The sequence below is a fragment of the Hippocampus guttulatus genome, chromosome 1, assembly GCF_054856545.1.
Source record: "Hippocampus guttulatus isolate MCC_2025c chromosome 1, RoL_Hgut_1.0, whole genome shotgun sequence".
Lineage (NCBI taxonomy): Eukaryota > Metazoa > Chordata > Actinopteri > Syngnathiformes > Syngnathidae > Hippocampus > Hippocampus guttulatus.
In genome coordinates this window covers 21,787,540-21,806,010 of record NC_141261.1, presented here as the reverse complement: position 1 = coordinate 21,806,010, position 18,471 = coordinate 21,787,540, and the positions used below count along the sequence as shown (strand labels likewise).

At 43.7% G+C, this 18,471-nt stretch overlaps 1 protein-coding gene across 2 annotated transcripts in view; it reads left to right on the top strand.

Annotated features, from left to right (window-relative positions):
* Positions 1–17,345, top strand: part of LOC147210970 (receptor tyrosine-protein kinase erbB-4-like) — a 166,240-nt gene extending 148,895 nt beyond the window's left edge. The window contains exons 21-27 of one of the 2 annotated variants that reach the window (XM_086119524.1): positions 5,470–5,625; positions 6,741–6,816; positions 6,987–7,133; positions 8,488–8,585; positions 8,687–8,857; positions 10,444–10,726; positions 11,791–17,345. In XM_086119524.1, the coding sequence (XP_085975650.1) occupies positions 5,470–5,625; positions 6,741–6,816; positions 6,987–7,133; positions 8,488–8,585; positions 8,687–8,857; positions 10,444–10,726; positions 11,791–12,584 (1,725 nt within the window). In that variant the 3' untranslated portion in view covers positions 12,585–17,345. Of the gene's footprint in view, positions 1–5,469; positions 5,632–6,740; positions 6,817–6,986; positions 7,134–8,487; positions 8,586–8,686; positions 8,858–10,443; positions 10,727–11,790 lie in introns of both variants that reach the window. The other variant, XM_086119515.1, reaches the window with a different exon arrangement.
* Positions 17,346–18,471: the final 1,126 nt, after the last annotated feature.

Sequence of the window (18,471 nt, the reverse complement as noted above, 5' to 3'; positions counted from 1 at the left end):
GTTGGCAACCGGTTCATTGTGTCCCCCGCCTACTGCCCGAAGACAGCTGGGATAGGCTCCAGCACCCCCCGCGATCCTTGTGAGGATAAGGCGGATCGGAAAATGAATAAATGAATGAATTTATCGAGTATTGTGAGAGGAATCTATGAGCAAAATTGTATCATGTTTAAAGTTTCATATAATTTGGGCACGTCTAAACGTTTGGGTGCGTATCCAGCACCCCCAAATGCCTGTGCACAAAGGCGCCGGCCACCTGGCCGGAGGGCTGCTGAAGTCCACAATTAGCACGTCAGTGCAGGTGGGCGATCAGAGGAGAGAGGGCTAGACCCGGTCACAAAGGGGGAATGAATAATTCGTGAACAGCGGTTGAACAACAAAAGACGATTTGAGAACACCCGTCGCGCCCAAGCGGCATTTGTCGTCCGCAAAGTCTGCAACATGCTGATTCAATGTAGACCAGACAGAAAGGCGCCAATGTTCCGGTGGTTAAAAGCTTAAACCCAGGTCACCAATCACTACCGAGGGGCCGGACCGGGGGTGCGTATGCAAATATCGGGGCAGTGTTTTTCTTGTATTTTGCAGGCAGTATGTTACAATAAAGCTCGAACCGGCGGAGAGGGAGCTGGGAGTGTGATCACGGAGCAACTAAACCGTCGTTTGCTCTCAGAGATCCGCTTCCGTCGATATTGAAGACAATTTTCCCTGTGTGCCGAGTCATTTCTTTAACTTTGTCCGAGAAAAACTCTGACAAGTATAAATATGTTGGAAAAAAAAATTGACGATTGAAATGGAGTAATGAGCGTTAAAAAGCCTGGACAAAGTTCAAGAGGAGAAAACTGGGGTACATAAAAATCACAGTTCTTTTGTAATTCTAAAATGGTCAATGAAATGTAACGGTGTAATTTTAGAAAAAGTTAAAGCTGAGTTCCTACATTTGAATCATATCTTGTTTGTAATATTTCATTTCAAATTCATCACCATGTTGTATGTTCGACTTGTAACTGTAAATGTATTGATGCTATTGCTGCAAAATGTATATTCTCCTTTAATGGCACTGCATTGGCTCATGGAAATTTGCATCATTTCACCATTTGGGAAGAATGTTTGTGCCCCGCATAGTCGTCAGCGCTTGGGTGAGATTACATCTGACTAATAATACAAACACGTATTCTACACGAACCCCTCACAGCCCGTACTTTTGCTAAATGCTTTACAGTCAAATACCTATCGTAGCTTGATTGATAGGTGCTTTCTTTTTTCTTAGCTGTCTGACTCAAGGTCGAGTGACTGCAGAGCAAATGGGCAGAAACTTTCACTGCAGAACCATGGCTCACATTCACCGACAGTTCATTAACCAGCCAGCGTTTTGGCGCTCAGGGAAATAAAAGCAGACAGGACAGCACATTTTCAAAACGTATTTCCCTCTTCTGCTCTATTCTGAAAATTGCTCTCATGCGCTTTTCGAATCTCATATTTGTACATTTTTGGTAACAGTATTTTAGCACGACACCTAATTAGCATGACTTCTAAACTGCGACGCTCACCGTCTCTGTGGGCTTGCCTTCCGTTCTATTGCACGTAAAGTCCTCAGGATGTGACAGACGACCACCTGGGCCACCTGGGCTGTCCCGTTGTGCGGGTTGCTTATCGCACCGGTGCCAGTCCTCGCCGTGCAGACAGGCTCATATTGCTCACATTGTTCGAGTCCGCAGAAGGCGGAGGGCTGTGAAAGGGAGATGGATGGGGAAACCAGAGCCTCATCTCCTGGTTTGAAATTAAGCATCCCGCCATTCATGGATACTGCGCAGGCAAAGCCATGCATCAGCTCGCATTATTAGCTTCATGTTGCCTTGGCAGGAGTGATAGAAAAAAAGACGTTTTTCTAGTAAATTCTTGCTACAGCAATAACAATATGGCCCTCTCCCACGGTCCAAAAACATACATCCATTTACTTTTTGCTCAAAAAGTAAAGTCAAAGTTCAAATTGACCCTCCTATTATCCTCAAATCTTATCAACACATTTTTACCCTTGGGGACTATTTGACACCAGGGATATATGGCTTCAGAAAATGATGTACAGGAATCTGTTGACCCAGTTTTTCTGTCAGGCACTTTGATTATTTGTTGAAAACATAAATACCCCCTTGATAGTAACATTTATCACCAAGTTGACCTGTCCTCTAGCGCCACCATCAGATCAAACATTTTCATGTTTAAAAGGTTTTCATACAAATCTGAAATTTCCTGACCGCATTAATAGCCACGAGAGGATCAAACTTATTCGCTTTGGTGATGAAATGATCTTGACTGTTGCGCCACCATCAGATCAAAAACTCTGTTTTAGAGTTACGGTCTTGAAAATCTTTCATCCAAGTCTTTTTTAATTTGGGATGTGCATTCATGACTCTGACAGAATGAGCCATATTGATTAATGTTGGGAACCTCCCTTCTCATCATAAACATGTTTATATATAAATATATATATTTTTTTTTGTCCCATACCAGTATTTGTCTCACTCATAAAGTCTCACTCACCTTTCCTGTTTTGTTAGCCGTGCTTGGTACCGGGAGTGGTAACGTTTGTTTTTTTATCTCTGTGTGTGTGTGACTCTTGCCACATTTCTCGCCCGCGGTTTGTACCAAATTTGGGTGTTTGTCTCTGTCAGTATGTCGCCCGCAATCGCTGCAGCAGATGTTGATGCTCTTGTAAGGCACCCTCTTCTCTCAGTCTGAGATTTCACCTGTGCATTACCCAGCTGCTCCAGAAAAGTCCTCCTTCCAAATCTGATGCCATATTATATTGGCAGGTTTGCTTAGCTTTTGTCGAAATGGACAGCGTCCACGAAATGCAGCCAAACACTCATTGACAGTCACGTGAGGGCCTTGAATAGTATCATATGATCTTTCCATTATTGGAGTGGATCGTGTCTGCATGTGGTTGAGCGACAACAGGAGGGTCAAAATTCTCATTCATCAGATGAGAAGGCCTCGAAATCATGGTCCTCCTCAACACAATCCTCTGTCTCGGACGCATTCTCCTCTATATCACTTTCACTGGCAAAGAGCTATTCCAAAACCTCACGGATGGTACACCTTTTCCCAGAGGACATTTTCAAGTGAGAGAGCACGCAGATTGCAGTACAAACAGAGCACAATGTGGAATGATTTGGGTAGAGGGCTGTTATGCGAGCTTCTATATGTTTGCTCCTCCCTTTTTTCGCATGAACTACCAATGTCCTTGTGGGGAAACTATCAAAGTTGTTGCAGAAATAGTTATTGTTCTCACCCCCTGGAATATATCAACTCTGCACCTATAGGTGTGGGGATACTAGGTCACGCACTCACAGACAAGTTGACAAAAAGCAGTCAAAACAGCTCAATTTGACCCCTGAGGATCATCATTACGTGCAATATGTGTTCATTGAAAACATAGCACTGTGATAATTTTATGCTTAATCAGTTGTCCCCATCAAATAAGGAAAAGCAATGAAATATGGATCAAAAACTAATAAGTCAATTATTATTTTTGGAATGATAAAGATTGAATGGGGTCAAATTGACCCCAAGGATAATAGGAGGGTTTCGCTCCCCACTTGGCAATGTTTATTATATAGCATCTCTTTCCCTGCTCTGCCAATTTGTTTCCATGGATGCTTTTATCGTGTCACCGCGGACACCTCACCAAGACTCATCTTTCCAATTTTTGCTCCTCACAGGAGAGGAGGTGCCAGCGTGTTGCTTGTCACCCATGACCTTGCGCGGATAGCAGCTTCAGAAAGAGAAATCAACCCCGTTGGAAAGAATAACCTGATTTTTCTACCTGCGCGCTTGGTCACCATTAGGTCAGTGGAACAAACTGTATCCTTTCTCCAGCCGTTAAGCTGGAGAAAGGATGCCGTTTGTTCGTTTCAAAAGAGCTCAGCAGCGTGCTGCTAACAAGTAGCTTCATAAACTCGTCTTATTTCCCTCTTCAAGGTTCTATCATAACCTTTACAATTCTTCATCTTCATTGTACAGCGATAAATTCCAAATCCAAATTTTTTAGCACACATGAGTTGACTTGAAAGGAATCTGAAAAAGAGAGACTATAGCTGTGTCACGTTCAGCGAAGTGGTTCCACGATCAGGACAAATCATGACAGTGTCGGTGGACTCATCAGTTGATGATCCTGATCATTTGAATCGGGGAGAGATGGAAAACATGCATGAGAGCAGCCCTCGAGGACTGGAGTTTGAGACCCCTGCTCGATTGGGACGCCACTGTTTACCGCCGAGAGTGGCTGAAAGTTAATTGGCTCCTTGAGCTGCTGTACATTTTGCTGTCAGTGCGGTGGCCTCCCCTCATTGCCCCGTCGTGTTTAGTCGAAGTCTATTAATGCACTGTGTGGCCCATTGATTCCGAATTCCTCACAATGTCTGCATCGGGGATAAATATCGCTTGGCGCAGTCGTCTTCCGGCTTATTGTAATCAACATGGATATTGATCGCCTGCCTGCGCTCCGTTTGCCGTAATTTATTTTAAATCCACTTTCAGTAATAGGGGCACATTTTGGCAAAGAAAGAGGCTACACAATTGTGAGCCTCCTAACAGGGAACGGTGGACAAGCGAGCTGCAAGCGGTGAAATATATCTTTCTTTGGAGCATAGGTGGTCCCTGTCAGCGTGTCTGTCTCGGCAAGGCCGGGCAGATGATGGATGAGGGTTCATCTAGCGGCGGGCCAGCCGTCGATCGATTTTATCCTCGCATTTGTCTGGGGAAGAGTCAGTGCGATCTCGCTTGCCACGTCGGGCATCTCGACACAATATGGCTTGACATGTGTGCGCACACATCTTTTCCCCGTCAGTGATGCGCCAATGGAGGCTTAGCTGACTGTGTTTGCTGTCTGATGAGCACGACTGTCTCCCACCACTCCCCTCATGGAGGTGTTTTTATTGATCCACCTGTAAAGTGGCGTCAACTTGTTTAACATCTTGGCTCAAACACTTCAATTGGCCCCGTTGGCCTCGCCTGGATGCACTCTGATTTCTTCAGCCAAGAACACATGTATGTGTCAGGCATGCAGGAATTTACCCCTCTGCAATGGTCTGTTTTGTTTGTTCGTGCTGCAAAAGGCTCTTTGTATGTGGATCCTTCATACAGCCCATTGAGCCACAAATGGAGGCTGCATCCCTGCTTCTGTCCGTCTAACGTTTGTTTTCTGGTGCAAACAAGCTTTGCGCGCCACATCTTCAATGTGACGCTATTTGAAAGACACTGGATGTACTTGCTCAGTCATCGTGAAAACAACTGAATTGAGTCTTTGCAAAGTCACACCGACTGAATCGATTAAACCTAAACATGCACATACAGTGCAGGTGTCTTGAGAAGACGCCACAGGTAAGACAGTGCAGATGCTTTCAGTTTAAGTGCATCATATCGTGATTATTGTTTCCATGAGATCATTTAGTTTGGCTTGTTCTTTTCCCTCAGGGAATGATGTATCTGGAAGAAAGGCGACTGGTCCACAGAGACTTGGCTGCCCGCAACGTCCTAGTGAAGTCACCCAATCACATCAAGATCACCGACTTTGGCTTAGCACGGCTGCTGGATGCGGACGAGAAGGAATACAACGCAGACGGGGGCAAGGTCAGTGTAAGTCTGTTGTGCTTACCCTTATCCACACACTTCCGCACACAGCTCATACAAAAATGTTTGATAAAAGTGGATCATGTATCACTGACTGTAATAAAGGCCCAAATCGTTGTTGGTGACTGAGAAAACAAGAATCTTCCAGAGAGAAGCACAAAAAGTACTCATCCAGAAGCGACGATGCTTTTGATTTATCACCTCTCCCACCTAGGTTAAGTTTGTGTGCAAATTCCTTTTTACAATTCCGGCTACATCAGCCTAGAGTTTTTATCCTACTGAACATTCTTCCTACGTGCTCCCAAAATGTTGAGCCGCACAATGGGCATGTTAAAAGAAAGGATAAAATGTGGTCTGATTTAAACACAAAGGCGGCAGTATGTGCAGGCTCCATAGCGATCGTGTGTAAGCAACTTTCATCCCAATCCAGATTGTCCATTTGCCATATCTTCATTCAAAATGTCATGAATTGTAAATTGCTGTTGGTTCTCTTATGATCTGGTTGAATTGAACATACTTTTCTCGGGCCTGGCTACAGAAAATAGATGGGATCTGGGTTAAGCATTATAAAATGTTTCTTTTGCAATTAGGATGCCAGATTGTTGACACGTTGATCACACAGGTGATAAAGAATTAAACCTCAGATATCAGATTTTGCATTTGGAATTCAAATGAAGGAACAGCTTTTCATTCCAAACAACAAAGTGTGACACATGCAGGCATGTGTAATTGCAGGTTTGTTCTCTTTATTAAAAAGGAATTGCTGTGGCCGTTCTGGCCCACACAGCCCACTGTAAACAGGCCGTCTGTTTAGATCATGTGCGGCAAATGACCAATACCATCTCATTTCGCACCTTAAAAAGCACACGCACGATTCACAATTGCTGGTTCAGGTTGAAGCTAATCGCTCACCACACTTTAGTAATATTGAGCAAAGCGGCACTGCCTGAAAGCACCGTCAATATGTCAATAGCTCACAAACGGCCATTGAAAGGATCGGGCAACTGAGGCTTAAGCAGATGAGATCACCTGCAATTCAGGCTGTAAATGATCCTGTGTCAACATAGGTGTATTTTTTTCCTATCTCACCTTCGAATCTCTGTTTCCCTCCTCAGATGCCTGTTAAATGGATGGCTCTTGAGTGCATCCACTACAGGAAGTTCACCCATCAGAGTGATGTGTGGAGTTATGGTGAGTGCAGGGGAGCTAAATGGATTAATCATCTTTATTCATGTCGGCCTTCCATATGCTCACACCCGTGGGCGAGATAACCCAGAAACCCGTTTGTTCTCTTTTTGTTGTTTGTATTTACGCTTGCACTGTCCTATTGCTGAGTCTCTTTTTGCCCTTGCATGCATCAGGAGTGACCATCTGGGAGCTAATGACGTTTGGAGGCAAACCGTACGACGGCATATCAACGAGGGAGATCCCAGACATCCTAGAGAAGGGAGAGCGGCTGCCGCAGCCACCCATTTGCACCATAGATGTCTACATGGTCATGGTCAAATGTAAGAAAGCACCATTATGTATCATTGTAGAAAAATGTGCTAAAATACCTCGTTGGTAAGGGCCAGACAGTCACATTTCAGAAATAATAAAACGCAGCTCGTCTGCTTCCAGACTAGTGTACTGTACTGATTCAGGCTTTGGGCCTCGCTCCACTCTTGGTTAGTTTTTCAAGAAACAGACATGAGAAATGTCGGATGATGCGATAAAAATGATCAGATACAAGGCTCTGCACACCACGCAAGCTCAATTAGTTTTTCATTTGGACCACAAACTCCAGTGCTTCTTTGATCCAAACCATGCATTGCTTCTTTTGGCCCACATTCTCCCATGGTTTAATTCAGAACATGGGAGATGTTGTCCATGGCTTCAGAGGGATCTGCCAGTCTAGATTTCCAGGAGGCAGTCAGACATTTACAAAAGTCAGTCCAAGATTTGGGCCCTGCCAGCTAATTGCAGCTTGGCCGTCCCTCACTTCGCACTAGCCTGGTGGTCGCCTCACACAACAATGGTGTGTGACTTTTCTCTTGGCAGCAAGTACCTGACATGAACTTTTCTCTCCAGCGACTCTCTATTTTCGCACTTGAAATACCAACAGACTCTCAGAGCATGACATCAAAACATATTCCCAAGATGAAAATGTTAATTCATTGGAAATGTCATACTATCTAATATTTATTCACCAGATGCAAAAGCAGCACTATTGGCTTATGACAGCTCAGAAGCAACATTGCCCCGCAGCCTTTTAGCCTTACAGCAATGCCAAAGGACTTCTACTTCCTCCCTGCCTGCTTGTGGAGAATAAAAAGTAATAATCTTATGTATGCGTGTCTGGGCCCATTATATTGTAAGGACCAGATCCGCATTGGTTCGTGACCCACAGAGATTCCTTCGGGTGGATCTGTTACATCTGACCTGATTATTACATTTGAAACAATTGTGTTTATCTGCCAGCAGCACCCTGAACCTCACTCCCTCCGTCAGCATTCCCAGAGACGTAATTAAGAAACACCCAACAAAGTCAGTAACTGTGTGTGCTTTCTGTCTAATGAGAACAGACACACCAGCTGGCCTTTCACTTCAGCTTCAGGGGTTTGCTTTGTATATGCCAGCTGTGGCCTCATGGAGGGAGAAGTGGGCCGAACACAACGAAACCTGTTTCTCACTTACCTAATTTGCCACTTTGGATTGTCCTTGAGCGAGGCCCTCAATCGGGCTCAGGCTGGCAATCTGGCATTTCCGGCAAAGACCAGATGGGCTGCCACCAGCCCAAATGTGCAGCCCATTTGGTATTGGAAGATGATCAGGACAACAGATAATATCAGCCCTCTGCTCTTCATTCTGGTTCCTGTCCAGGCTGGATGATTGATGCCGACAGTCGGCCCAAATTCAAGGAGCTGGCTGCTGAGTTCTGCAGGATGGCCCGGGACCCACAACGATACCTGGTCATCCAAGTAGGTTTGCATGAACAGAGCTATATTATTATTCATAATAATTGATCGTACTTCATAGTCATACGTATGGCCCTCTTTTTTGAAAACTGGGGCATTTTCAGGGAGATGACCGGATGAAGCTGCCCAGCCCCAATGATAGCAAGTTCTTCCAGAGCCTCCTAGATGAGGAGGATCTGGATGACCTGATGGATGCCGAGGAATACCTGGTGCCCCGAAGTTTTGAAGCAGCTCATCCGTCATACCCAACAAGACCTCGTGTTGACTCAAACAGAGTAAGCCCACCTCTTAAAAATATAAAGTCTGATCTCTAATCTTTTTACAATAGTCGACATAGTGTAATGACAATTTTATTGTCAACTCCCACACACCTCCTCCTTCAACATATAAAACCTGCTTTGCATTCTTTCTCATCTTTTACCAAAATTCTGAGGTGTCCAGTTGCAAAGGTTTTCACAGGGCAACGATCCCAACATCAAGGATGATTCAATATGATTCAATTACCGTATTTTCCGCACTAAAAGGCGCACCTAATAGCATTCAATTAAGCATTCAACATCAATTAAATATGTTCCCAAAAGCACAGAAATACAGTTCTTTTTAAAAACTCATCTCAACCCTTAAACACTTGACATTTACACACTGTCCAAAAAAAACACCAATAACGTCCAGTTATCTGGCGCAATCATATTCCTACGTTTCAGTACAAATTGTGTTTTGATGCCTGCAAGAGAAAAAGGAACGGCTCGCAATAAACATTTTAAGTAAAGCCGCACCAGCATCCCAGACTTAAAGTGTACCTGTGTTGGTCCGAAGGAAAAAAATTAATGGTTTATCAAAGACAAACTGCATCCAAATGTCTTTCGGGTTACACTGCTCGTATTAACGTACACCTGCAGCCATACTTGCCTGCAAGAAGTGGAACCATAACGTTTCGGCGTTGAAAGCCATCCTGACCCGGTCGTCTCTCCAATTCAACGCCGCGCTTTCTTGGTCAGATTTTGATGACTCTGAATGAGTCTCACTCTTTTCCAGAGCTGCGCGATCAGTTGTGTATTCTACCATACTGGTTTCTCGTTTTGCTTATCTTGTGAGTTCTGGCCTCTAAGTTAAAAGGATATGTTCAGTTGTCAATTTGCGGTCAAAGGATTCCTGCTTCATTTGAAAGTGTCGCTTTGTGTTTCTCAATGTTACTTTGGTAGATACAATCCAGTAACAACAAGGAGCTGATAAGTGAGTCTGAAACAATTCTTCAAAGAACAAATCAGAGATGGTTTAAGGAGGAGGAGAAGAATAGATAGAGCAATATAACCCTGGAATGTTCTCTCCCTTGTTGTTTTGTTTGTAGCTGCACTTCCTGTAATTACTAGTGTAGCATGTGCAGTTGGTGTGAGCGCAGAGGAGTGGGTGAGGATTAAATAGCCTGCAGCAAGCTAACAGAGCTTCACAGGAAACCCGATGCTCCGCATGTCATGTTTTGTTTTCTTGTGGGGTTTTCGGTTCTTTTTCCGAGGCTCAGGTGTGTGAATTGTTGCACTGCCTGGCTGCCCCTCACGGTCCCTTAAGGCTGATGACGACACCCGCAGAACTTTTCACAGAATTTTACTTTTGATTGGCAGCTGCACAGGTTAAAGGTATCACACAGTTCTAACGGTGTTCTTTTTGTTTTTGTTGAAAACTGTACATCAAAATGTACTGTAGGTTTAATGGTCTACTTACTGTATCGAAGCCTCATTCAGGAACATTTTCACAAATTTGTCGAATGACCATAAAAACGTTCCTGAAGTAAATACGAATGTATTGAAAATATATATTCCTGTCAACCTGCCTAATCCCCGCTCCCACACCCTGTCTTCCCCAGAACAAGTTTGGCTATAGGGAAGGAGGGCCAAAACTTTCAGACGGTCTTCTGTCAGGGGCCCAGGCCTGTGTGAAACAGGAAGCCACCGGAAGCCAGGGGCACACCCTGGAGGACCAGCGCTGCAATGGCAATGTACAGAAGAAGAACCTGAACCAAGCAGGGAGTGAAGACAACGGGGGACAGAGGTACAGCGCTGACCCCACCATCTTTCTCGGGGAGAGGGGTTTCAGGGATGAGGATGAGGACGGATACATGACCCCCATGAAGGACAAGAGCTTTTCAGGTACTGAGACAAAAAACACACAGCGAGGATGAAGTTTTGGTCTTGGTATAGCAAAACTCAGATCAGCTTTCCAAAGGAAGCACTGCCTGACTAAAAAGACAGTCAAATGTGGTCGAAAGAGTGTGCGTCTTTGATAGATGCAATTGATTCTAGGATGTACAGTAAAGACATCAAACAGATCAAGAGGGAAACAGACTCACTGGCCGCCAACTCAGCAGGCGCTCTCCAGTAAAAGAATCAAAGGATTGCCTGTCGAGGGCTTTTAGTTTGTGAATAAAGAATATTTGGGAAATTATTTAAAGCGAATTAGCAAAGTATGCAGTGTCTCATGTGGAAATACTGCACATCTGCAAGAAGCAGGGTGAGGAAATATAAGCTCAACAACTTTTTCTTTTCTCAAAGCAGACTACTGAAAAGGTGATCTTTTGTAGTCAATTCATAAGTCTTTTTTTCCCACATTTTATTTCTGCACATGGATTAACACTATTTGACGGTGGTGCATGTCAGCCTCTGATCATAATTCAACCCATCAACCCTGTTCTCCTGCTGATGCCTTTGATTTTTGAGCTTCTCAAAATATAACAAGGCCTGAGGCATAATGCATCTGATGCAATGTCAAGGAGCTCAAGAGTGGGCAAAATCAATAGGTTTCACACCCCGCTATAATAGCGCTTGGAAGTAACGAAGAGAGGTCCTTTGTTGGCATTTCAGCCCCCGGCAGATGGAGTTTGCAGTGCCAAAGAATTTCTGGCAAGTTGCCTGTCTGGTCCTGAGTGGCTCCCATTATCACCATTATCATGTCCCATTCCATCTTCTTTGCTCATTAGCAATTGACCTAACTCTCTTTTCTTCTTCTTCCTCTCTCAAGTGTTTCTCTCTCTCTCTCTCTCTCTTCCTCTAGCTCTCTAACACTCATCTCGTACTCATTTCGTTCAGCTTCTGTATCCATTTCCCCACACCCCCGTTTTAATTTCTGACAATTTTACTAGTTTATCTGCCTTGTACTTTCAGAAACTCCTCCTTTATTTCTTTCCTTCCTTCTTCTTTTCTAATGTGTGCTACAGAATCCCTGAATCCGATTGAGGAAAACCCCTTTGTGTCACGGCATAAAAATGGGGAAATCAATGCGTTGGACAACCCAGGCTACCACAGCACACCCAGCAGTCAGCCCAAAGGAGAGGACGAGTACATCAATGAGCCCCTCTACTTCAACACCTTCCACAGCACCGCAGAGAACCTGCGGAGAAACGGTCTGCCCATTCCCTCCCAGCCTCCCTCTGCCGCCTCAGTCACCACCTCAGGGTCCCACCTCCCGCTTAGCACCCAGACCAACCTGCCCCACTACCCTCTCCCCATAGCTCAGCTGTCACCATCTGGTATGTCCTGCCACCACGGTACACTGACCCACATCCTCCACGCCCACCACACCGTCAAACCTGCAGGACAAGCTGGCATTCCCGGTGGCGTTTCCACCGGTCAGAGCCAAACAGGAACGACTGTCCTGGCTTCGGTGTGCCAGTCAGGTGTCCCAGCCACCGCAGCCTCCACTGGGCATGGCAGCCTGCCAGCCTACCAGGCTACCAGCCTGCTGAAACACGGTGGACAGACAGCAGGTAAAGCCGCTGGGAAGAAGCTGAAGGTAACTTTTGACAATCCGGAATACTGGCAGCACAGCTTGCCTCCCAAACCATCTGACGGCATCCAGAGTGGGTCCACCAATGCTAAGCTCTACTACAAGCAGAATGGACACATACGGCCGGCAGTAGCTGAAAACCCCGAATACATGTCTGAGTTTTCCCTGAAATCTGGCCCAGTTCTGCCGCCTCCTCCCTACCGGCAAAGGAATACCGTGGTCTAAGTTTAGTCTCAATGTGACTCCAGCCTCGAGAAACTTCTTCAGTTCCCCAAACAGAGCCACCACAAACTCCTCCGCCTCCCCCAATCTATTCAAGACTGTAGCAACAACGGACCCAAACCAAGCAGACCAAGTTCAAGTACGTTTCTGTCCTGTAGATACAAACTGTGATCTTAGACACAGAGATTGTGGAGGAAATACCACACTGTTGCGGGAGTTATGGTCAATTCCTGCAAAACGCCTGGTGTCTGAACCTACTGCCAGCAATTCTGCTGTGTCCATTGGAAACGCCCAGCATAAGCTTTTTGATTTGTTTGATTTTTTTCCCCCCAATACATAACGATATTTACACTCACATAAGTGTTTGACACTAACTAACCTAAGAAGGACTTGAAACAAACTTTCACTTGGCTCGAGGAAGGAGAAAGAACAAACAAAATGGAGGAAACAAAGTCTGAAAGCTGATTAGTCATGTGCTCATATTTTTGTGTGTGGTATTTTTACTGTATTGTAGATCGTTTCATCAAAGAAGTGAAAAAAAATTTCTGTACACGTAGATTTTCCCCAAAACGCAGAGGCTAGGCTAATGACATCCTTTTAAAACATCCCTAAAAAAATTGTAGAGAGAAGCAAAGAAAAATCTTTAGCCTGTGCAATAGAAATTCAAGGACCAGTGTTCTAATGTGAATGTAGAGAAAAGTTGTACATACAAAATCAAGTACTGTACCATATTTTTGAACTTGTAAAGACAAAAACAGTCTACAAACATGCCAGACATGCTACACTGAAATACTGCAGTATATTTTTACACAGAAGCATCACACGTTGCCATACTTTCTTAACAATTAGTGTGAGAAGTCATTGGCCATTTTTGGGCCATGAAATAGCATTTGGTAACTTATCTTGGTATTCAAAATAGACATTGCCTTGCTTTAAGGTAATTGAACCACTTTTCTCATCTTTGCCAGACTGAAAGGCAAAGTACTAATTAGACCGTAAAAGCAATTATACACTAGTATTGTCAAATAAAACACAGGTCACAAAAATGTAAGTCTTCTGAATTGAGAAAATTCAAATTCAAAATATTTGATATTCAAGTCAACTTTATTTTCAAATGTGCTACATGTGCAAGCGAGAGAGAGAGAGGAGCCGCTGCGGGTGCCCGCGCCGCCATCAAAAGAACAGTGAACATAAAATGGCAAAATAATACAACACAACACATAAAACATAGACAGCCGTGCAATCTTAACCACTTTTTCTGCATTCACTTTGTTGTTTGAAGCAGTTATAGATGAAAGCGGAGCGATTCAAAGTGTCTGTCCTTTTCACCAGTAGATCAAAGACGATGCTGAAAATGTGCACACGTCTGCTACAAGCTACGTTTGAAAGCAAACAAGAAGCTGTAGCGTCCATTGACGAAAAAGAGATTGGCTCTCATCTCCTGTCCCATGTAAATCCGCTTCAGTTCCAAGCCACGACTCCCAATTCAACATATGCATCGGCGCTCTGCGCTGACGCTCCTTTCTTCTCATCGTTGGCTCCTCAAGCCATCTATCCATCCAGCCGCAGACTGTTCAACAGCACTGACATTCCCGCTGAACAAAGCGGGGCTGTGAAAAATGCTGCCCATTTCAGGCGCAAAAAAAATAAATAAGCGCCCCGGGGCTGTCCAGCAACGACAACCAGATGGCGCTGACATTCCTCCCAATCAAAATAAGTGCTGGTACATGCGTGCTGCCGAGAAGGCGCAACCACCAAGCACATCTTCTCCTTTGATGAACATCGTGCCCAAAAAAAATGCTAAAAATAATCTACAGCAGGTCCACACGACGTAACAACAAATACAATGTGACAAAACACAAAAACAACAAAAAAGCAAGGCTCTTGAAGAGCACTTGCCGACGACTGCCTAGTCGGGCGCCATCTTGGGAAAACGTTTTATTACTTATTAAATATTGAAATGGTTAATAAAGCGGGAAAACAAAATAACTATTTTTTTAAAATAATAATTCAAGTCTATGGCTTTCTGAAGGAAACCCTACAAAACTCAGAACAGACTACTACTGTGCATGAATCCACTGGTTGTGAATAAGGATATGTTGACCACCACAAACTAAAACAAAGCGTCAAAATGACATGGGTTCACACGGACCTGCAAAAACAGCTGGAATTGCTGTAATATGCCAATAAGTGGTACTGTTACAGTATTGTGCAAAGTAATACCTCGTGCTGCTTGCCCTTCCATATTTATCTAAAACTGTCTTGATCTTGAAGTTGGTCACACATTGAACACTTGCCATGCACATGCTTGTTCTGTTTTCACAGTTGTTCAATATGTACATGGTAACATCCACTGGAGACCTAGTTTCAGTATTTGCATTTTTTTCCATTTCAAAAACATCCTTGTCATGAAGATAAATGGCCAAAACATTTCATTGTTTTTATCCATTTAAGTAAAAAAAATTAATAAAATAAATAAAAATAATACAGTATGCTGTCAATGTGCCTGTGGGCAAACCGACACTCAATGCTGCTCTATCATGCAGCCAATAGTTGTTCTTTCTTCTGCCAAGTCATGCGGAACACATTTCAAAGCAAAGGCGTCAAGCTTGCCAAGTTCCATCGTTATTTTACTTCCCTTTGGGAGGACCTACTTTGTCACTGGATCGGCTCATCATCTGGGGCTCCCGTTGTTTATTTATTTTGTACGTTTTTCAAATACGCGTGTGTGTGTGTATGTATGTGTGTGTGTGCGTGTGTGTTTGTGTGTGTGTGCGTGTGTGTGTGTGTGTGTGTGTGTGTGTGTGTGTGTGTGTGAGAGTGTGCGTGGGTGTGTGTGTTCGAATCCAAACTACCCCATGAAGCACTTTAATCAAAGGTGGATGTGGAAAGATGCTTATTCCAGAAATATCCAACTTGTTTATCTGCTTGTTCACCACTTGAGAACTCGGAGCATTAGCAAAGATCAGTGGCACGACGTCGGCCAAGAGTTCATGAAGGAAATCCTTTTAGGGTTTGATCAGTTTCAAGAATCTTCTCTTTAAAGAGTGTGTGTGTGTGCGTGTGTGTTTTTGTTCCCAACAGTAGTCATAATCTTTCTTTGATGGTGCCATGATTTTTTAATGAAGGAGTATTTTGTAATCCCGTTTGGAGCTGCAATTCATTGAAATTGAGGAGACAGTATTTAATGTCGAGTGTGAAATATTTATAGCACATTTGAGTTTGTTTAGACTGCGCAATGGAAGTAGCCGCCAAATGTGGGTTTCCAAGGAAAGAGGAAAAAGGGACAGTTATTTTGATTTTAAACAGACACATCTATCTTGATGTACTTTTGCCCCAATGTTGATGTTTTGAATCAAAAGGGAGACTGAGGGCACTGCTGGCCTCCCATGTTTCCTCTCTACAGTCTGGAAAACTTCTTCACCTTCTTCTCGTAACCGCAACTCCTCACAGAAGCAATAATTTCCTCTCCTGCCCGTCACCTATTTTCAGAATTCATCGCCAGGTTGATCTCCATTCTACTACGCTCTCAAACACACATACTTCTCGGTTTTGTTTACATCACATAATCCTCCTTTTGGCGTTTCCTACATGTTATGCGATCTCCTCCCATGGTTCCTTTCACGCTGTGTGATCACCGTCCATGTTTTCTTAAGCCCAAATGAGCAAGTTCTCTGTTGCACATGGTATCCGTATCTTCTTTCCTTTAAGTCATGTGAACTTCTTTCGTGTTTCCTTACCGGATGTGATTGACTTCTATGGTTCCTTCTTCTAAAATTTCATCTGCTACCCTGTTTCTGAGACGTCATTTCTTTTTGTTTCATTCACGCCATGCGATCTTTCCAATTTCCTTCACACCATTGGTTCTTGTTCTTTATATGCCAAGCTGTAAAGCTATTAACGTACCTTTGTATCTTTGATGACGTTACTGACCTTTTAAGAGTTGGGGAAACCCCCCGTTTGTTTTTTTTGTTTGTTTGTTTCATCGTTAGCACAAACTGAAAATCCTGATTTCTTGCCACGTATACTATACAATGTATAATCTTGATTCCTCTGTCATTTGGGGTGTTTTTCCCCCAAGGTATCTTGCGTTCTGCTAATTATTTAATGTTCAGTTATTGTTGTTGTTTGAACAGTAATTGCACAAATCACTGCTGTTTGAGTTCATTTCCCAGGTCAAAAATATAACTGCACATAATCTTTGGGGTATTTCACACACTTCAAATGTGAAGAGTATTTTTTATAAAAGCACTGAAATAACGATGGACAATGGAGAATTGTAAATAGGGTGGTGTTGCTTTGGCGTTATACTCTGTTTTCTCCTTCTGCAGTTTCCTCCTGCTTATACCGAGTGTACACACAATTTGCTTTATGTGATTTTACCTTTTGACAAACGGGGGTGGGCGATATTTAACGTGCTTGTTAACCCTTTCTTGCGAGCGGAGTTTCTCCCTTCCAAATGAAAAGGTGGGCTGCCAGCAAACCACCAGAAACTGGCCCTCTCAGTTGTTTGGGAGCCAAGTCCCACATGGTCCTCTCTTGAATGGCCCGGCGCAACCTGTTTTCTCTTCTGCATGCTTCGAGTGGGGACAGAGTTCAGAGAGGCCGTCGCCAATAACTTAGCTTTGTCCCTTTATCCTTTCTGTGTTCTTTGCAGATCATACCCAAAGCTTTGTATCATAAATGTACTGTTCCTCATGTTTGCTACATGAATCTGTCAAAAGTATATTTTTAATTTAATATAAATAAAGATGAATTCTGTAAGCATTGTGGACAATTCAGTAGTGCTGCATTTTCAGCAGAGATTCTTCTTGGTCGAGATCCTCCTGAATCCCCAAATTCGATGCGCCGTTTCCTCGCTTTGCACGCCACCCCGCTGACTGCAAATAGAGCATAAAATGAACGTATGCACTTAGGCGAAGCGCTTTAATGATCAAATTTAACAGATGGTGTCTTTAATTGAGAGCATCTAAAATGACATGGCATATACCCTGACCCAACGTCTGGGGATGCAGAAGTTTTGCTCGGGGCGAGATGTTGCTCTGGCGTGCTCAAAAGGACTTGCAGATGAAGACCAACTGCATCAGAAGGTCCGCAGCGTTCTTGCATCTCCACAAGGCTAATGTGAGGATACAACACGTTGCTCACGTTTTTCCTCTCATCCCGTGCTGCGCTGAATCCACTGTTTACCCCAAGTGCTGCTTATGTAAACAGGCATTGGCAACATTGTTTTGCAATGCGGTACTACATTGCACTGCACTCTCAGGCTTTCATTTCACTCATAAATTATCCAGTACTGTCCAATGGCTGAATATGAGCCTTCTGAAGTCACCGCTATTAATACTAATAAGGCAGGGGAGTTCTTTAAGTAAACACTGTTTATGAACAGAAATCGTTCTCTTCTTCCTCCTTCTCTCCATTAGTTTCCCTCACTTGAGCGCTGAGATTCAATTAGCAGGCACATTGAATTTCTCCATCCTAGTTTAAAGAAAAGCTCTCTGCCATTTTGCTCACATAGAGCTACTTATTCCAAATCCATATTACGTCTGCCAACTTTAATCACTATCACAAAGTTTCCCATTTGCTAAAAGAAAGAGACAATACTTCATGATCGCTTCCTGGTGTCATGAAAAGTTGCCTGAGAAAATGAAACACGTTTCCCAAAAGGACATCACCAACAACAGAACTGCTCATTCCAATCACCTCAGTGACATTGGTGTGATTATCTCTTTACTTACAGAATGTACTAGTTCAAAATTCCAAATGTCACGAGGACATTGGCAACTGTGTGTAATTGATCGTGTGATTCTCCAACAATGTCTAGTGTGTACGCGTGTTTTGGAAAGATGCTAATGCCAGATCAACAATCACAACATGATCCATTGCGGTT